Below are 22,284 nucleotides of genomic sequence, written 5' to 3'. Positions count from 1 at the left end.
GCTGGATAAATACTATACGATCTGTGATTTATGTTTTGTGAGGTAGGCATGCGCAAGGCGCTTTAACTTGACTTCCCTTTGCAATAGCTCAAGAGAACGTGATTTAATCTTTTTTATTCCATTGACGTGGATAAGTCTGGATATAATCTACGTTATTGTTTTTAAATGTAAATAGCTAAATGTCTAGTAAAAGCCAAGGCCTTACCTATCTGCCCATTGCTCGCCACTAAATTCGTATGTCAGCTTTCTTCTTTTGTTTAATTGGCGGCGTTGCTGTCTTATTGAGTTTTTTTTCTCGTTAGGTCATGAAACAGTATTGTAACACCAAACCATAAAGTGCAAGTTCTTAGCCTATCGACAAACCTATTATGAGTTGAAATCGATATAACGCTTCCAAAGACTAAACAAACTCTTGCTTGACCCGACTCTACCGATCTGATTACCAAGCCTGTAGATCTGAGCTATTTTGTACTTGCTCGCAACATTTACATGAACCTTACTACTACTATCGTTATAAATAGAATTATTACATCGTAAAATTTACTACAATTTAATAAACACTACAGGGTTGGTCGGAAATTGTTATAAGCAAGACTTCAAATAAACATAACCTAAGATAATCATCGCTAGCATTCTAATTCATGGTTTGCATCACTAAATCGACATACCGTAATTTTTGTTTTGCTTACTATGGGTCATGCAACAAACTTTCAATGCTCTGTGTTAGTAGCATCATAAAGTTTGCACTATCAGAATAACATAAAATCCTCTTTACATCAATTATTGAAATAGCTCTCATTCTCATAAAAAGTTTGAGGTAAAAACTGCATGGTGTACGTACATTTGCTATAAGTAGCTTTCAATGATCATGATAGACCTATTATTTCAAAGTAATTATATTTATGTCATTATAGGCAATGCAATAAAAGTAGTCGTTTTTTTGCAAGAACTCCTTAGGTACCACTGTCGCACCCATCATCACAATTGCAATTGCTTGGGTCATTGAATTTATTAATTTTCACATCCATTTTATTTCCCTTTCTAGTTAGTCCAACTTGACAAGTGTGCCTGAAAACAAAAAAAATTCAACAGATCCAAGATTTGATGTTTGGATCACAAATGGATCTGACTGCAGTACTAAGCTTTTTGTAATTTTTTTGGGTATGTGCTAGCTAATCCCCAAGTTGCCTGAAGTTATCGTGTTTTTGTCACATCCGTCATTCATGATTATTGTTCAGTAGGTTTTTGAGTGCCAATCTGTTTAAAATATGTCAATTTTACATGGTCTGATTAACACTGAATTTACATTAGTTTTGGCTGTCCATTACAGCTATTCTTATGATTGTGTATCACTTTTCTTTTAGCTTATGCGACTGTTTTAATATGCAGCATATGTTTTATATTTGTTTTTGGGCTTTTAAGAGCTTGTAATCCCATTTCCACATACTTTGCACCTACTACACAGCAGAGTAAGACAGGGTGAATCTTTTGATACGAAATAACTATAATGTGAGTTTTTTGTTGCAAGTCAACCTTTAAGCCATGTGAAGCCAACATCGCTATGAAGCTATTACGATCCTATACCATGTTCCTTACTCTTACAACACTATTACTTTCACTGCCATGAGAGTCACTGCTGTCACTTTCACTATCTGAGTATTCACGAAAGTCAGCAACTGAATCGGCTGTAATGCCATCAATAAAAGCTATTCCTTTTTTAACATAATAGTTGCATGCGGAAGCCTCATTTTAACTAAAGAGTTTGAGCATCAGAATAAAAGTGTACGTTTTTGATTTTTTCATCACGAATATAGGCTTATTTTTTAGAGAACTATTCGGACATCACTGTCAATGCCTTAGAAGTACCAACGATCGTTGGTTATGTTGTCATGAGTCAATAATATTCAGTTGCTACACATTTACACAAAATTTACACACATTTCGCAAAAATCGTGTCCACGGCAGTCGATCATAGATTTCGCATAAACTCGCGTAGGGCAGTGAAAGGATTAAGGAATTTTGGTGTTTTAAAATATTGTAATCATTTGTTTTCAACTACATCTTCTATTGTTATGCCTTATGCTGTTTTATCTTATTGTAAAATTTTGCTATTAATTTGATTGGCAGAAATATACTTTTCATGTCAATTAAGAATTTGCTGTGTCAAAACATGATAAGAACAAGTATGGCTGCTTTGTAAGGCTAGCAAATGTTGAAATATTGTATGACTGCAAATGTATGACTCCAAATGAGCTATTCCATGAATGTGCCAAAATTAAGCTGCGTTGTTCAAGCAGGAATCTAAAACAGATCGTAAGCATCAAAATTCAAAAATGTAGAAACTTGAAAAATAATTATATTTCAACAGATTTTGTCCTGGTTTGCCTGTTTACACTGAAGCCTGAGCCCGAGCTAATTCAGGGAAATGGTTTTTCTTCTAATCCTACCCCTGGGTAAACGTTTCGTAGTTACGTTTTTTCTGTGCTTCTGGTTTACACAGCATTACGAAATTGTTAAATTGTTGTCGTTTTGTGCGGTGTACGTTTGTAGTATACAGTAATACTTCAACTTACGAGAAACTTGAGATACGAGCAAGCTTTTAAGCAAGTTTTAGCACTAACATACGAGCCATGTTTAAGATACGAGCACGCAAGTCAATTGCCAAGTATGTCGGAGGTGTTTTATGAGAACAGCATCACTCTGTATTTTTCAACTGCTCAGGTTATACTTTTGTACCGTGTTATTTTTGCGCGATTTTCAGTGCAGAATTATGTGAATTAAAAGTACTGTGCGTAGACCGAACCATAAGTTTGCCAGTAAAATGAAAGATATGCAAAGAAAAGCAAATGATAACAATTGACATAAACGGAAAATTATTGAAAAATATGCGAAATGTGTATGCATAATTGAGCTAGCTCAGCAATATGACAGAAATACATCCACAATTTTCAAACAGAAAGATTATATTCAGGGCATTTAGTTCGCGAAAGGCCTAACCATAGTTTCTAAACGGCGCAGCGATCTTCACGACTGTTGATGGAGAGATTGCTCAGGCATGGGATAAAAGATAAACAATTGGCCGGTGACAGCGTAACTGAAACGATGCTATGTGAAAAGGCTGGTTCTATCTATCAAAACTATAAAAATAGACATTCGGACAAGTTGGCTAGTGGTCGTGCATTAACCCTTTGTGATTACACCTGTGTTCGTCCTAATCGCAACATGTTGAAAGGACAAAGGCAAGCGTCCTTAGATAAGTTTATCTTAAAACGGCCGGCTAGTTGTGAGAGCGGAACAAACGAAAAATTAGCTAACCAGCGAGAAACTTCAAACTATGAACGCCGAAGAAATTTTAATTACGTTGAGTTAAAAATGAAAGTTTGCTTTTAGGTTTGCTTCTAAGTTTGTCTTTTAAGACTTTGATAAAATCTAAATTTATCAAAGTCAACTGTTGTAATGAAGGATAACTTATGTCTTATATTTCCCTCCCTGGCAAATGCTAGCGTTAGCTGCTATTGTATGTACGTAGGCCTATTTAATTTTACATTTTAATTAATCACATTTCATTGCATTATTTTTTATTTGTTGCTTTTTGAAAGCATGTGTAGGACAATAACCAACATGTCCTTTCTGTTACAATATCTTGTTTTGAGTGTTTCATTTGCATCTTTTAGAGTATGGAAACCAATCAATATATATTTAATTGTTCTATATATAAATAAATTGCACCAACATGCGAGTAAATTGACATACGAGCTCAGTCTCGGAACGCATTAAGCTCGTAAGTCGAAGTATGACTGTAATTCAGGAGTTTCAAGTCGATTGGGCTTTTGTTTCTTGGGATATTGCTGTAATACCAAGGGGACTTGTAATTGCCGAGAAATGAAAAATGGCGGCTGCCAGGACATTAGTTCTTAATGACAAGACACTAATTAAAATTATTGGTAATCAAGATAAAAAATAGACAAAACTACAAAACTTTCTCTTTTCAGTAAAAGAGCTTTACACTAAAACTATTTGTTTTCTATTCATAAAAAAATATACCCGCTTTATCAACCATGTTTCTTTAGTAACCTCTAACCTATGTTTACCTCACATCTTTGATAAACCCATTTACTATATACTCTATTTGTTTTCTATTTGTTTTCTTTGAGTTTTACAAACTTCAAAGCTACGAGCTTCAAAATTATATTCAGTTCAAGAGATATTGTGCTATCATATGTGTTTTTGCTTAATTGAAAGTTGTTAGTACTGTCTAACATCACGGAACTTCTTTGTGTATACAAGGTTAGGCTTCAAAGTGTTAAAAACTGTAGAGTCTCGTGGCATAGATTGCATCTTTTCCATTCCAAATTAATGACAGTAAGGCTGTAGGAGTGAGAGAGGCGATAACCATTCCCAAAAAGCACGAAAACAACATAAGGCTACCTCGTTTACAATCAAAAAATAAATTAGAAGTAGCTTTGAAGTTTTTGGTGAGAATGTGAATCATTTTTCCTACACCACACGCTCACCAGATAACTTGTGGAACTGTTCATCTTATGTTCTCATCTTCGTAGGAAGCCGCAGTGTTCAGGCCTATCACTATGATCTTAAAGCACATAAATTATATAATTTTTTTATTATATAGTTCAATACATCAGTCTTGGCTTTCGAATGAGCCTATATTCAATACACAAAGAATAATAGAACTGAAAAACGGGTGTCAAACGTATGTCCTGCAATAAAAAAACACTTGGTTGCGGTTCCCACAATGTGATGTCATAATTATTATTTAGCCTTAGGTAGTCCATTCCTTTCGCTGCCATTGAGGCTGCTTTTCTCTGTGACAATCGGTGCTGTTAAACCCAGAGAGCGCTAATAATAAACTAGCATTCTAGATTATCAACAATAACCGAGGATTGTGCTAACGCTCCACCAATACAAACACATGTTCTGGGTTAATAGATTTCGGGTGATTGTTAGAGTTTTCTTTTTTTATCTTTTCGTTCATTTTAACCATTTTGCAGGCATAGCGACATTGTCGTTTCGCAATACTGACGCCAATGGGCTGAGCGACTATTATTTTCGCCGTGCGAACTTTTTTATAAATTGATTTCTGGTTAGCTTATTGCGTTTTTTTCCTTTAATTTTTTTACTCATAGTAAACTAAAATATATTGGTCTCTGTTAGCGACAAAAAAAATTAGCCGTTTTGAGAAAAAAAACGATCGTTTTTGCAATACTAAACGAACGAAAAATCCGAAATAAAAACGTATTTGAATAAATTGGAGATTTTTGTTTGTAGCTTGTTTATGCTTCTGTTACTGCTTTCTGAATATTTTCCCAGAGTGCAACAACTTTATTTTACTGTCATGGCATCCTCCAAAGGCTATAGGCAAAGGCAAAGCTATAGAGGAACAATAATAAGCACATGATGTCAAGACTGTGGTGTAGACCTCTGCAAGGGCAAATGCTTTCAAAATTACTATAGCTAGAGAATTTTGTGAAAAATTAATCCCCCCGCCCGGGGGGGGGGGAGGGTCTCAAATAGCCCAAAAAACTTTGCTTGCGAAAGGGTTAAACATTTATAATAGAGCTGCACAATGATCGCGTTAATTGAACGATTAACGCGATCAATACAAATAAACGATTAACTGAGTTGAGCCAATTAAATCTTCAAATAAAATACAACCGAGGTGGTGATCATGTGGTTCCTTTGTATTGTTCAATATTTAGCATTTAGCAGGTTACTACTATTTAATCTACTAACAGATAAATACTATGACAAGCAACACTCTCTTACCAATTATACACAACCACAATTATTTTGCACTCAACTATGAAAACACAAAGTGAGTCGCTAACATAAAACTTGTTTATACAGTGCGATGCATAAGCACTGCGCCGATCTAGCCGTAAGCGGCCATGTTTTTAGCCATTCGAACATGTTTCTAGGCAATAGCAACAAAAGCGATTTCAGTATTATTTAATATCTTTCAGTCTATTTTTCGTTTATTTTTAAAAACTTTCTTAGGTAAATTATACATGTATTTTTATCTTTCAAAAAAATACCAATCATATTTCGGCTTTAGAATATTAGTAATATAAGATTGACACTTTATTGGAACATGAAAGCAGAAAAATGTCTTCCGTACTAGGTAGCGCATTTCCGTACGTTGTTGGAAGCGTAAACAAGAAAGCGAATTGCGATATATGCCAGAAAGAATTTGCCTACCACCACAGCACATCATCATTAAGATATAATTTAACTAATTCTCATCCTACCGCGCAGAAATCATCACCAGCTGTCGCAGACAATAACTACTACTACTGTCCCCTGCGAGTGGCTATTCCCTAAAGCTAGCAATATTGTATGTAGGAAAAGGGCATCTCTTTATTCGGATAATGTGAATAAACTATCCTGCCTCAACTCTTGGCTGACTTAATTATATACTTTCATAGACTTTTTCATACTCTTAATAATTATTACATTGTAACTTATGTACATAACATGTACTCCTGCTAATAATTGTCTCAAATATAATTAATTTATATGTAGCTGTATTATTTGTTTTTGAATATGCAGGTTTTTGTTAGATTAATTCTAAGATTAATTGAAGATTAACTGGTTCAGACCAGTTATTAATCGCGATTAATTTTTATAATCGTTGTGCAGCTCTAATTTATTGTAATTATTATCACATCGTTTTATATATATGATTCTAAATGCTTTATAAATAGGATTATGCTTCAATAAATCTACTATCGTTGGTAAAGGTAGTGAAATCACATTGATTAAATTGTGACCTGCAGTTGCGTGGCCCTAGGACTATATGTCAATCACACTTTCGTGAGATCATGCAATGGTTGAAATTAATTAGTCTCAGTCGGGCCCCTCAACATCACAATAAAAAGAGAGGGCTAGTGCATAAGATCATCGGGAAAACATAGTATGGTGCTTAGAATCTGAGTTATTTATCATAAAAATAATCTGTACATGGAGAGCTAATGACACTGATTCCTTTGTCATCTTCATTGGTTCTCTGGAGTTGTCCTACCTTCGCCTGCCACTAGCGTCATTATCATAGTTGATAAAATACAAGCGGTAAGCGATAAAATTAGTGGTAAGAGCACACAACACCGAATATGAAAATTGTTGCGTCACAATTTTCGAGCCTATACCATTGAAAATTTCTGCGGTATAGCTCAGGCGAAATCCTACGTATAAACACCAACCAATGTCTGTCTCACCATGACAAACAATGGCTCATTCGTAAGCCAAGACTGATGTATTGAAATATATGATAAACAAATTATGTAATTTATGTGCTTTAACTAAAAAACTTGGCTTATAACATATTAATATCCTGGCAGTTGAGTGCACCGTGAGAGATTGTCATGGGTAATAGATAGGTGCACAATTAATCCGCAGTGCAGCAAAGTGGTTGAGTAGCGCAGTTAGTAGTGTGCTGGCTGCTAAGCTGAACATGCCAGTTTGGTTCTCGTGCCATGCAGCTTTTATTATAGTTAAAATTGTATATGTAACAGTTCAGCAGTTGACCGAAGGTAAGGTTTTTGCTGATAGCAATATTTTGTCTCATTACAAGTACCTCAACGCGTTGCATAACAAAGTGTCAGTTCACATTTGTTTAATTGTAATAAAAGAATAATTTCCAAAACTTTATGAAATTTAATGTAGTTACAGTTCCTACGTGTTCATGATCCCTGAAACCAACTTATAATGTAAAAGCTTTATGAATACCATTCAAAACATCTTACAATTATTATAACTTACCATAAAACCTCTATTGGAACGCCACCTCTAATAGAACGTCACTATAAAAGGCTTGAAAATTGCAGCGCCACCCTTTAATTAAACGCCAACTCTATTTGACCTCCACTTTCACATTTGATTTTTATGAAACCATAATAGAAAGTGATCAATAGAAAACTGACCACAAAATAGTGCTAATAATGACTCAGTTACATCAATAGCCATCAATCCTTTTGTTGTTGTTGTAGTGGTTGCAATCATCGTTACAATCGATCGTTACAATCATCAGAACTATGCTCTGATTCAAAATCGATCAGGTCTAAATCTGATCCATTGCCTTCAAATTCATCCATAATGTAGTTTACAATCTGACCTGACGACTTTAAAGCGTTTTGATGAATGATGAGAATACTCCTCAGGTCTCGGCATGATGTAATCGCAGCCAATGTTATGGCGTATCGAAGTCCGTTTCTAACTTCAGAGCTTTGTTTTTTTTAAACTTTGAAGACGACGCTATCACAATGAATAACTGCATCCGACTAATGTTTTAATCAAAGTAGTCTCTTGTTTAAAGGTTGACTTGCAATAAAATTCACATTACAGTTATTTGGTATCAAAAGGTTCACCATGTCTTACTCTGTTGTGTTGTAGGTGCCAAATATGTGGAAATGTGATTACAAGCTCTTAAAAGCTCAAAAACGAATAGCCGCCGTAGATTGGAATCTCTTTATTTCGATGACGTAGCCATGAAATTTGATTACTGTTGTGTCATGTGATGTTCTCGTGTGAATTAAAAGGCCAATAAAAAGCTCAATATAAAACTTAGCGTAGCACTAGTTTATGACAAACACTTCGGGTTTTACCGATGACCCCGTATTAAATATAGATACTCGCTACTTTACAGTTTTGTTTCGGCCTGGTCTAATCGGCAAGTCGTAATTTGATCATGTGACCCAATACTTCGCAAATAATTTTTGCAGCACTTTTCGATTATCACAGGTGACCAACAGGCTCGTCATGATTATCAGACAATGATATGTACTCCTTCGAGGTAAGGCTAAAAAATTAAATGAATTTTTACGGCAAGTTATAAGATATCACTGCTAAAAGTAACAGCATTTACAATGACGATAAAACAGATGTGTAAGAACAATAGACATGGTTTTATTGCATGTGTGAAGTATATTTGTGAAAATATTTCGACGAATAAGGTTGCATGAAAGCGTAAACAGAAACCATCTCACACAGCTACGTCACATTTGAGCCGTTTTGGAAAGAGAATCCAAACTACTACTACTCTTGTGTGGCTGCGATTAACTGTTCGTTTTTTAGCTTTTAAGAGCTTGTAATCACATTCCCACATATTTTCCACCTACAACACAACAGAGTAAGACATGGTGAATCTTTTGATACCAAATAACTGTAATGTGAATTTTATTGCAAGTCAACCTTTAACTTTGTCTAAAGGTCCGGCCACACGTAACGAATAAAGGTCCGGCCACACGTAACGAATTATTCTTTCATTCTGACCAAATTCACGAGTTTCACAGAATTCACAGATTTGTTCGGCCGAATATCCCATAATCGTCTGAGCTGTGCATGCACACCGAATTCGTCAACGAAACGCTTTTAATTGGCTAACCAATTTTTTTAGCGAGCTCGACTCTAGTAGCTTTGACAAGTGGTATAGTCCAAGACACGTACGACGACACGCAATAAAAGTATCACCGCGATATGACCTGATACATACGATGCAACGGCCTATATGCGCTATTGTGGGTTCTCTCTCGTTGGTTCACCATGACAGAACCTTCTCATCGTGTATCTAGTAATTTCTTTTAAATGTTTTAGTAGCTATAAATTGTTTCTTTTTCAATAATAATAATTTCTTTTTATGCAGCAAAAGCTCCGTCGTAAAAACAGTCGCTATCTCTAGTGCATATAGGCAGTTGCATCGTATGTATAAAGTCATATCGCGGTCATACTTTTATTGCGTGTCGTCGTACGTGTCTTGGACTATACCACTTGTCAAAGCTACTAGAGTCGTGCTCGCTAAAAAAATTGGTTAGCCAATTGAAAGCGTTTCGTTGACGAATTCGGTGTGCATGCACAGCTCAGACGATTATGGGATATTCGGCCGAACAAATATGTGAATTCTGTGAAACTCGTGAATTCGGTCAGAATGAAAGAATAATTCGTTACGTGTGGCCGGACCTTAATACGTCGGCATATATAAAAAATGGTTTAACAAAAATGCTGAGGCCGACGGCATTAATGTGCCGCTCACCCCATTAATGCAGGAGAGTGCAAAATATAGTCGGTAGCGTCACTCTGCCAGTGTAAAATATAGCCGACAGTAGCTACGAGTAGTAGACAGTAGCAGACGAGTATATAGCTCTCCACCCTTGAAAGGATTAAATTTATTTTCTCAAAATTCTGTCGACCTAGTTAAAAAATACATCACCGCCCTCCATTTGAACGTCATCTCTAATAAAATACTACTATAGGAGAAAGGTTTAAAAAATAGAGCGCCATGGTGTTCAAATAGAAATTTTACGTTAATTACATTATCAAAATGCATCTTTACTCCATATACCATTATATATCCATCCACAACTTTTGTATCCTTCATTTTTTCGTGACGTCATTTTATCATTGTCGGCCATCTTTATGGACAACTTTTGTCGTTAAAAACACGAAGCTTTTGCAATAAATTTTTGAAAACGATGCTTTTGTTTGCATTTTTTTTGCTAAGGTATCAAAATAACACCAAAAAATACTATTAAATAAAATAATAATGATCGTTTTCCACAAATATGACGGCTTTTTCGTGAACGAGCACATGTTCAAACGGCTTGATGATGTCAAAAAAGCGATGGATTGTTTTCATCAATCCTTGTTTTGGCTACAACATGAAGGCCTGTTTGTTTGAGAGCAACTTGCTTTTTGAATCACTTGAACCAAACTTATATTACCATATTGGTCATTGGTGTTGATTACTGTAAAAACTTTATTTGAACGCAGTAGCCCTTTTTTCAACCATTTTCTAGTGGCGGTCAACTAAAGGCTGGTGTTGTATTTTTCAAGTAGCAGGTCAGAGTTTTGAGAAGATTAATATTACGCTTTTATGGGTGAAGCGAATGTCGCCTATATTTTGCAGTTTCCTTCGGGTGGAGTGACATTAAACCTTTTGGATGCAATAAATCTGCTAATTTACCTCCAACTTGCCTAAATATTTCTAAACAAATATGCATTGGGAAGCCAAGAAATGTCTCTAGCAGGTTATATGGCTTGCAATTAATCTGCGATGATATTTAAGCCTGTGCCTTGCTGTGCAATTTGTTGCAACTTTCAATTTTTTATTCCATTCTAAATTTGAAGGCGTATTTTATTTTTAACTATGTTTAACAATGTTGTATAAAAGCTCATTGCACTCCTTGTTTGCTACCGTTTTCAGCCAAAACTGGCTTTTTATGGGCAACTAGCCGAAAGCACGACATTGCACGGGTATTTAAAACAGCTTATAAACAGTGGCAGGCGATGTAGTTGCCATTGGCTAGTTTGAGTAAGCTAGTATTTGTATTACTAATTAAACTTACTAATAAAAGCCATGAGAGCAAGACTTAGCGACGCTACGCTGTAATGAAGAGTTGCTATGTGTATTTTAACCCAGATGGTAACTCATATCGCCCAATGAATTCATTGCATCTCTTGTAGCCTAGTGAGTTAGCTTCTCATCTCGAGAATGGGAGGTTCTGAGATAAAATCTTATGCAAAACGTATTATCATTGCTAGATTTTAATTGCTATAGCTGGACAAATGACAAATTTTGAGATTTATATAGATGGAAGAGTTTTTATGGGCGTCGATCCATTTTAAACCGAATTACGATAATCGTAAGGATGAGCACTATTAAATAATATGCTATGAATCTAAAAATTTGTAAGTTATATACTAATAATAATCTATAAAATGCTACAATTATACATTCAAAAACAAGTGACATAAACGAACCAAACTTATAATACATGCAGACGCAAAAAATTTTGGAACATTTTTGGAATAAAAATATTTGCATCCTTTGCCCAGTCAGTTGCGTTGTGATGGTTGCTTTTGATGGAGCAAACATCTAACTGTTCAATACCTTCCACAATGTCTTCTGACCTCAACTCTTCTTCTACACTGCTGAACTAGTCAATTTTAGCGTCCAAACAACTTTTTATCAAAGTAAAACTTTTACGCATTGCATTTCGTACAAATAATGATGAACTTTTAGCAGCATGGAAGCTAAGCACAACTTTTATCCTAAAACTAGTCATTCATATACCGACGTAAATGTAAACCGTTTTTAACATATGTTAAAGTATCAAGACCACGTTAAACGAGTAACTACTATTAGCCTGATACACTTATTAATTGTTTCTATAGTGTTGTTTTCAGAGTTTTAGCGAAAAGACTGAGAAGCTTTGGAGTTTGAAAACGGACTTCGTTACCAACAGAAACAACAAAGCAACTAATTGTTACTGGTATAATGTCATTATCAGTATGGTTTTGTGGACACTTTTTTACTGATCATTTGCTAGTATGGGTTCGTAAAAATCAAAGAATGTCAAATGGAGGTAGCTTTCAATTAAAGATGTGGTTGCGTCAAATTTGAGTCGATTTTAAAAAAACATAATCTTTTTGTCTATCAGTTGATATGCTGTTTGTTGTGTTAGGCGATCTGATTGTCAAGATATTTGAAGATTAAAATCGAAAAAAGGTGATCGCGGTAAAAACGCTCACGTCAAAAAAAACATGCCCAGACTTGCCCAAAATGATGTCATGCGTTATACAACCTGTCTCTATCTCTCGTATTCACATCGGCTATTTGCGATAAAAGTCTAGTCCTACGCGGCTCTATTGGCATATCTTATTTTGTATTTGCTCATGTTGGTTAGAATAAAATTTTAAATCCAGCTACAGATGCATTATTATGAATGTTTCAAAGGCATCAAATAACGAAAGTTGAAAATTTGTTCCACTCACTTTTTCCAAATGTTGTGTAAACATTTAGGTACCGACTACCAATTCTACCGGTCTACGGTAGTTCTGTCAAGCTAACTATGTTGAATAACGTCTTTGTATCAGCACAGTTCCGCCGCCACCCATACTAACGATATACAGCCTTCCATAAGTCCCGCCCACCTTATGTTCGTCGCCTATTCCTGGGGCGGGGCTGAATATCATTGCCTACACCGACTACAGTACTAGTTTCTTTCTACCGTAAGTAAGCCGCGTCTTTGGAAAGAATATACATAGGGATAGAGTTTTAAGGATGAGAAGTCTGCTGCAAACTGAATTTGAACTCACATTCTCCAGTTCAGCGGACATCCATATACCATATCCAATTCACTACAATATTCTGCAAATCATGTTTTGCATTATCTTCAACAATATTATTTTATTATATAATTGTTACAAGCAAAAATATTTTCATCTCGGCATAAAGCTTTTATTAAAAATATTCATCAAGTCGTGGCCACTCACATAGTTTTAGCTGATACACTAAGACAAATTCATCTACTGCAACAAACTCAAACAAAACATCATAGTTTATGCAGCACACATTCAAGTCTCTCTTTCCCCTTTATGGCAGTTTCCACACTGACAAAGCTGCTTGGGCTGGTGGGACGACATAAACATTCTGTAATCAGTAAAACAAATGCAATAAATATATGTCATTCATAGATATGTCATTCTAAAGCGTATCTATTGAAAGCTTTCAAATTGGGAGTTAAATAGGTTGCAAGTGTAATTTTAAAAACAAATAACCGTTTAAAAAAGGCACAAGTACGCCAAGCCAACGATTCGGAGCTTTGGTTCTGGAAATTAAAGAATTGCATTGATCAATCGATTTTCTTCACTTTCTACAAGTGAAAAGTGAACATCTAATGTCAAATCATAAATCTAATTTGCTAGATAAAGCTGCCACAGAAAGTTTGAAGCAAATGTAGCTAGGTGAACCGATGAAAAATATAAAACGATGATTAGTGATAGCAAAAAGTTATAATTTTATTAATTAGTACATGTATTAATGAGTACTAAAATATTACCTTTAGTATATTCATCAATCTAAGCCATTGTATAGCTAGATGCTAAAGATTAAAAAGAAGCTGTCAAGAACTCACTGTACATACGTATCTCGCACGCGCAGGAAATTACATTTTAGCCTCAAACAGGGAAATATAATCTGAATGTAAACTCAACAAGCAACTCTATAGGAGACTCAAAGTAAAAGATAAATTTACCTCCATTCTCCGATCTTCCTCCGTAGAACTTTGACTACCTGATGCCAAGAAAACTCGGAGTCACCTTCGCAGTAACTTTACAGCAATTTTACAATTACTTGTATGTTGTTCGCCAGTAAAATGTGTCGATCGAGTAATTAATTAAAGTAACGATGTTAATTAATTTAGTAAATATCGATGTCCATGCGATTTAATAATAGAGTAAAATCCCTAAATTTGAGATCACAGACTACACGTTTTATGAGTGATAACATTTATTACGGCCTATATAAAATTTTTGCGCGGATGATTGGCTAAGGAAGCGACCTCACATTTATCGCTCGTGGTTTCTTTTCAGATATATTGCTTGTGACGTCACGAAAGAAGCACCCGCTGGAACATGAGCTTTTTAAAAGAGGGCCTCATTCAAACGCATATATCTCTGGACAGGATTGGTCTACAAAGACAAAAATAGCATCAAATTGTAGCTGATGTTTTAGCCTTTTATGGGTCTTAATTTCATTAAATCGAATTTTTTGACGCAACCACATCTTCAAGTCGGGCGTGTGAGATTTAGAGTTATCTGCACTAGCAGAAGGAGAAAATTCTCAGTTATTTTGCGACAAAAAATTTGATTCTAGCTTAATTACAGCAGATTTTATGGTCAATAAACTGAATGCATGTTTACCATTAGTGCGAAAACATAGCTCTGAGAAAACTGGTGTTAAAGTTTGAGAAGCGAAAACCAATGAAATGTCAACAATTTTGTTTACATTTCAAAACGTAATAGCAACTAATATCAAGAAGTTGTGATATTTATTTAGATTTCTGAATTTACACTATATCCAAAAAATTAGGCTGAATTTAAAAATCTAAACAGATTTTAGTTGGTTGTCATAGAAATAGCTGTATATCTAAGGATCTAAATGGAGGCCTATTACTTAATTTTGCAGATATTAAAAATGGCTTGGCGGTACCGCGATATTGGGCACAGCCGTTAGCCGTAACATCAGAAACAAAATCTTTAGAAAAATAATAACAGTAACATATTGCGCATCATCGGTCACTATATACTTCGATCTTGTAAATTCGAATAATTATTCTAATAATTAAATCTTATAATAATCTTATAAAATCGAATAATTAAATCGAATAATAAAATTGGCAAAAAAAACGATAACCTTCCAGTACTTCTACGTTAATTACAGAAACCTTCGGCAATTGGACAATGCCATAAACTGGTGAAATGTGCACGTTTTTCTTGTGAAATGCGCACGGCTTAATAGTTCGCTTTGTTTGCCAGTCTTAATTTTGATTAAAAAAGGCTTGTCAGGTTTTAATGGCGATTTTAGACCAAATTTATCTGTCTAGGTATGTATAATCCGATCAGATGGGTTAGTTTTAGGATATTGTCTCAACTTTTCAAAGACTTAGTAACATAATTAAATAGGTTTATATGTGTTTTGTATCATTATACTTAAACGACTCTACACAAAATTGGTTAAATTTTTTGATGGGATTTCGGTACAAGGGTTTGGTTACGGCCGTTGAGGGATAATTTTTCGGGAGTTGTGTGCGCATATGCATTCGTTATAAAGCTCCCAAACACTCGCTTCGCTTGAGTTTGGTCGTGGGATTAGTAGATGTATTCATGAGTAATAAAATTATTACCGTTAGTTTAGAATATATGTGAAGGATACTCATAGTTAAAGATAAATTTACTTCCATTCTCCTATCTTTCTCTGCAGCATAACACTGTTGACGCCTGTCAGCTTGAACCATAACTGGTCTGCCCCAACCTTCAATCACCTGACGCTCAGAAAACTTTGAGTCACCTTCGCATTGTTACAATTCTGTTGTTCGTCAATAAAACGTGTCAGTGCAGTAATTCAGTAAATTAACGATGGCAATTAAATGTCGATGCACGTGGCTAGTAGAATCTACTACTAGTCAATCCGTGTGACTAACTAGTAATAGAGTAAGATCCCTAATAACCAGAATCTTCAAAATCACAGACAACCTGTTTTATGAGCGATAACATTTAATATGACCTATATAAATATTTTGTGCTGATGATTGGCTAATGAAGAGATCTGATATTTATCGCTCGTGGACTCTTTTCAGATGTATCACTCGTTATGTCACTAACGAAGCACCCACTCGGATCTGAGCTTTTTAAAAGATGGCCTCATTCAAACCCATATACGTGTATCTCTGGACAGGGTTAGTGTACAAAGACAAAAATGACATCAAATTGTAGCTGATGTTTTAGCCTTCTATTGGTCTTAATTTCATTAAATCGACCTTTTTGACGCAACCACATCTTTAAAGGGTGTCGCTTTATTCTTCAGCCCTTTTCCTATAGGGTTGGTCAAATAGAAGTGGCGTTCAATTAGAGGTCTTACGGTAATCATACATTTTTAGGTGGCGCCCAATGGATAACAAAGCAATTCTTTTACTTGGAATTTTCAGAAATTTTTAATTAATTTTCTAGTTAATTGAATGTTTGTAGAAACAGTTTTTCTTACGTAAAACGGCTCTTTTTTTGCCTGGTCACCTAGTAAAGTTATTAGATGCAATTGTATTAGGCATTCGCTATGACATCCAAGTGTTGATATAGCCATAAAATTTCTTTTTTATATTCTACAGCAGCCCACTAAAACTTCAAAATGGATAATCGACCTAGTCATACGATTTATGTTAACAACCTCAATGAAAAGATAAAGAAAGAAGGTATGATATAGTTTACTGTTTGCCCTATGTGCATGTATGTGTCTTCCATATGTGTAAGTCTTTTTTATTTCACTGACAAGTTGGAACTCATTGTGATACTGCATTAGCACTAGTTTACTTTTAGCATACATTTCAAACCAATAGATGTGTTGTGATGTGTCTCAGTGAGACCATTTCAGATTCTCAGACTTTGTTGCACTCATAAAATTAATTTCCAAAGTTTGAGGAGCATAATTAAGGGCCTAATTAATTTCATAACATACTCCCAAGATGTTTGTTCCTGTATGCTCCAACTCTTGGCATTGGGAAGCTTATCATGTAATGTAGTACAAGTAAAGTAGAGAAAATGCTATTTGGACAAGTTGTACTTGGATATATACCGAACAATGGGAGCTTTTAGGATAATGTAAGATTCTCTGTCATTTGACTTTATTTAAATATTTGCTCATTTGTTTGCTTTTAGAGTTGAAAAAATCTTTATATGCAATCTTCTCCCAGTTTGGCCAGATACTAGATATTGTGGCGTTGAAGACTTTGAAAATGCGTGGACAGGCTTTTGTTATATTCAAGGAAATTAACAGCGCTACGAAAGCCCTACAATCAATGCAAGGCTTTCCATTCTATGATAAGCCTATGGTGAGTGTATGCATGGATTTGTAATGCTACACTTTTTTGTGTGGTGGATATTGTACAGGCTAGTATCTGTATCCATGTGTAGGACCCATACAAAATTTAGTTTAGTATGTCAATATGTCCATATCGCTTTGTTTTTGCCTGTTTAGAGAATATCTTATTCAAAAAAAGACTCGGATGTCATTGCCAAGATGAAGGGTACATTTGTTCCAAGAGAAAAGGGAGCCAAAACCGATGATCATGTGCCTAAAAAGAAGAAAAAGAAGTCAGTATTACTTGCAGCGTTCCATTGTATAATATTTTTCCTTGTTGGCTAGTTTGTGGAGACTGATATCGTGCTATATGTGATGACTAATGATTAGTGATTAATGCATCATTGACTAGAACATTAAAGTTTCGTGTCGCACATCTATATATATATTTCTCAATATTTGTCCTTGTCTGTCTGTCTGTCCAGCTATATCGGTTAAAATCTAGGAATGCAAAACACACTTTGTACTAGATTTGAACTCACGAAGATTGCAACCACAAGTTTGTAAAAATGCGCACCTAACCGCAAGGTGGTTTGCATTAGATAATCTATCGTTTTTTTTACGTCATCACCCTGTTTGCACATGCACTCGTCCACGAAAAAGCCGCCATCTTTGTAGAAAACGATTGTCATTTTCTTGATTAATAGTATTTTTCGGTGTTGTTTTGATACTAAAATAAAAAATTTGCAATAATTAATTGCAAAAACTCGTGTTTTAACGATAAAAATTGTCCATAAATATGGCAGACAACGATAGAATGACGTCACGAAAAAACGAAGGATTACTATGGGTTTCTATACCACTCTATACAACATCTTTGCCACAACACTGAAACGAATTAAAATCATATTTGTATACCAAATAATTTTTCATTGTAGTCGTAGCAAAACAGACTTTATTTAGCCCAGTGGTTCCCAACTACCTTGGAGCCATGGATCCCCTGAGCTTTTTATCTAAAAGTCATCGACGCCTTTATAAACATCATAATATATGGTGTTCATAACAATGCATTGTAAATTGGCGTACATTATAAATTAGAATAATATAAGAGTCAATAGATTTGACATGTTTCTATTTATTTACTTACATAAAGCAATGCTATACTAAATTGCTTTGACTGTTAATTTTCAGTAGTCAGTTTGTTAGTGGGATGGATTGTACTTCTTATTTTTCACTAAATTCTCCATCTTTGGGGAAATGGTTGACAAAGCGCACCGAATGTCGTCTTCAAGTCCCAGTCGGTTTCGTTGTTTCGATTTGAGAACAACCATGGAGGAGAAAGCAGACTCGCCTAAGTATGTAGACACAAATGGGAGCAGAGTTCGAAGGGCGTGTTTGGCTGTCTGTGAATATGGATGAACCATGGAAGGCCAAAATTCTTCAATGGTTTTATCTTCCTAAACATTTTCAGTTATTTTGCCGATCTGCTGGTTTCATTTTGTTGTCAAATAAATATAGTTGCCAAATATTGTCACAATTATGATCAGTCAGCAGTTATGATTAATTATGATCTGCTGCCATTAACAAGCATTCATGATATTAATAGTCGCCATTGTGAAATGAACCAAATTTGGTTTTACATTTAGATTTTGAGTATGAAAACTACACTGCACAGCTTTGCCTGCTGTCCCATCTTATTGGCCAGGTCAAACAATGTGACAACGACAAAAGTGTTTGCCATTTTATATTATAGGTGGAAAAATATTAATTAAAAACTAGGGAAAAAAGGCCGTTGTTCGGGTGATTTCGGGTAAATTATATTTAAATTTAAGCATATAATAAGACCCCTACCAATTTAAAAATTGGTAAAAATAAGTGAGTTGAAATGTTTTATTTTCTATGAATCTTAGTATGTCGCTGAAATTGAAGAGGGAAAGAGAGAATTATGTGTTTGCTGGTTACAGGTTGTGTTGTTTTGTACTACTAACCGGAAATCAGGTACTACTCAGCGATTGACGCACATAGGTGATAAAAGTCTAAACCCAAAAACCTAACAAGACAACGTGACCATCCCGTGGAAATTGCATTAGCCCCGAAACCCAGGCTAGCACAATCCCAACAGACTTCGATCATTAAACCCCGCCCATCTGATAGCCGTCGTCTATCCTTTTAGGGTTTTATATCTTTGATCCAACCACTATGACAGAAATAGTTGTGAATATCTAGCTAGAAAAACCAATGCTAGCACCAGCCTGTGGACCCCCTCAAAACCTCCTGTGGACCCCTAGGAGTCCATGGACCACCAGTTGGGAACCACTGATTTAGCCATTACTTGCTAATTATTTCAAAATTGCTTTTAAACCTTTACAGTTGTTTTATTTTTTTCTCCTAATATATTTTTACAAAACTCTTTTTTCGTTATAGGAATTTTATAAGTTTGTTGTTTGAAAAAGTTTAAAACCTTAGTTGTTTTATTCTTTGCCTAATTTATTTGAACTGTACCAAACACTTATGATATGAAGTTTAAAAGTTAGAATGGTAACTGTGTAGAGGTGGAATCAGTTTCTAAAAATTACACCGATGCCCTGGAAACATACCTACTATACAAAGATTACAATTTTAATCATGCTCCTTACACATATGTAATGTCAAAGTAGCTTGTGTAAATCAAGAGTCATCTCGTCCTTCGCTATGTTTGCTAAATCAGGTGTTGACAATTTCTCTACATGTGGTAGGATGTCAGTGGAATGACAACGCAGCTGTCTGCAGGCATTTTTGATCTTTCGATATAGCGTCATGTAGTATCATTTGATTTTAGGACAGTTGCTGTTGCTCAGGTTACACAGAGCAGTGAGCCAGCTGCAACAATGGCTGCAGGACCGCCAGCAGTTATTCCAGAACAGCCGCCTAATCAAATTCTTTTCCTTACCAATCTTCCAGAGGAAACTAATGAGATGATGTTGTCTATGCTCTTTAACCAGTGAGTTACCTTTCTCTTTCACTTGCTCACCTAATTACATTCGTCATCTATAATCATTACCACATCTCGTCTCAAAAAGAGGCTAGTTCATGTTATTAACAATTCTTACAATCCCACTGCCTCAGAGTTGCTTAGCCATACTCACTCTGATTTGGAATTAGTTGCATAAAGCTATGTACTAAGCAGCTAGGTACCTTAGTTCATAACTTAAATGAAACCATAAAAAATATTATTTTAATAGACTCAACTTCCTACCAAATTTCTGAAAGATTTCATGGGTTTCAAATATTTGCATGAGGATGTATTTGAGTGAACATGTCTCGTAATGTGTGGGAATGTCTTTGTCTATATATAGATAACCAGTTGTTTGTGTGAAGCTGTTATTGACCTTCAAAATAAATCCAAAAAACCAGCTTGCACCGAAAGCAAAAAAATTACGATATTTGTGTGAGAATCTAAGATATTGAAGCAGGCAGATTAGTTTACTGTAAAGGTAGTCTTCTCGGGCTAAGCCAAAACAACAATCAGCTGCAGCACAATATTGATTCTTTTTGTACTGTAGCCACTCATGTTACTTGCAGATTTCCCGGATTTAAAGAAGTCCGGCTGGTGCCAGGCCGTCATGACATCGCTTTTGTTGAATTTGAAAATGAGACGCAGTCTGGGGCCGCTAAGAGCGCTTTACAAGGATTCAAAATTACACCAACCCATGCAATGAAAATAACATTCGCCAAAAAATAAGGGGTACAGTATCACCCCAGGCTCTATTGCACACACCAGAGACCTGGTTACTGAGATTGCATTGCTACGCCTCGTCATAATTATGTATTACGTACACTTTACCAACATTGCACTTGGTTGGATGTGCTGTATATAGTGTGTATAGTGGTTGTAACTATCTAGCTTCTGCTGCTGCTCTTTCAGGTGTCTAATGGATTGCGTTCCTGTGGCCAAGGTCTGTACATAATAGTAATAGTGAAATTATCGAGAAATAAACCAATTGACTGCTAACAAACAAAGTTTTATTACTGTATTCTGTCTACAGCTACTGACAAAACAAATTTGTGGTATAATTGAAGATGTAGAGAAAGATTTACAGCAAACGATTCAACACATTGACTGAAAGTATATTTAGCTACTGCAGTGTCATTGTTACTTTGCAAGACTCGTAAGTGCAGGTACTGTTGCAATTGACGGTTAAGGAGAAAAAGAAAACAAAAATGGTATAACTACATTTCATGAATACTAGTCATTATAGTGGCTAGAGAATGGTCTCTAAATTAACAGAAATTTAATGAGTTTGTAATAGTGAGATACAGCTATACACAACATATGGATGCCAACTTATTGTATCCAAAAATATATTTTCCGATTAGACATATTATGGTGAGCGTAGAATTGCACCATAAAGAGAAATCTGTGTGGATAAAGTAACTATTAAAGAGAGAGATATCAAGACATTACTAAGAGCTGTTTGGAGGTACTTATGGTGACTAGCTCAGCATCTCCTTCACCAAATGTCTCCAGGCTGTCGGTGCCTAATGGAGTATGCCCATTAGGAAACCCTAACACTTGATGTCAGGCAAATGGGATTCTAAAGACACTGATAGATTACTGATTAAGAAATTTTTGTCAATTAAACTATATCAACTTTAGGCGTGTGACTGCGAATCCTCTGTGGTCTGCGGGGCGTCACCAGATTCTGCTGGGCCCTCATCTTCCACCTTGTCCAGATATTCACTGATTATATCACGTAGTCGTGTCCACGCTCTTTCAGGAACAGTAATTGCTGTTCTGAAGTTGCTACGCACCTGGAGGGTAGACGTGAAAGATTGACATGTGGGATTCTATGATAGACAACACGTGCAAAACAAGTGAGGCCAATCAATATTCATTGTTTGCGGGTTGCTCAGTGCATCAGACTAGACACGAGCAAAACTGC

The 22,284-nt window shown here is 35.5% G+C and overlaps 2 protein-coding genes across 3 annotated transcripts in view; one reads left to right on the top strand and one right to left on the bottom strand.

The window, feature by feature from the left end:
- The first annotated feature begins 53 nt into the window (after window positions 1-53).
- LOC137398489 (U1 small nuclear ribonucleoprotein A-like) lies at window positions 54-21,361 on the top strand. Its single transcript, XM_068084605.1, has 6 exons — window positions 54-139; window positions 16,674-16,757; window positions 17,221-17,393; window positions 17,540-17,655; window positions 20,181-20,342; window positions 20,924-21,361. The coding sequence occupies exons 2-6, from the start codon at window positions 16,694-16,696 to the stop codon at window positions 21,081-21,083; spliced, it is 675 nt and encodes a 224-aa protein (XP_067940706.1). The 5' UTR covers window positions 54-139; window positions 16,674-16,693; the 3' UTR covers window positions 21,084-21,361.
- LOC137398463 (transcriptional regulator protein Pur-beta-like) overlaps window positions 21,348-22,284 on the bottom strand; it is a 28,962-nt gene continuing 28,025 nt past the window's right edge. For both annotated transcript variants that reach the window (XM_068084581.1, XM_068084587.1), the window contains exon 7: window positions 21,348-22,153. In XM_068084581.1, coding sequence (XP_067940682.1) covers window positions 21,995-22,153 — 159 coding nt within the window. In that variant the 3' untranslated portion in view covers window positions 21,348-21,994. The remainder of the gene's footprint in view (window positions 22,154-22,284) is intronic.

Source organism: Watersipora subatra, chromosome 1 (genome assembly GCF_963576615.1).
Source record: "Watersipora subatra chromosome 1, tzWatSuba1.1, whole genome shotgun sequence".
Classification (NCBI taxonomy): domain Eukaryota; kingdom Metazoa; phylum Bryozoa; class Gymnolaemata; order Cheilostomatida; family Watersiporidae; genus Watersipora; species Watersipora subatra.
Note: the sequence above shows the minus strand (reverse complement) of the source record. Positions and strands in the feature narration are given on the sequence as shown.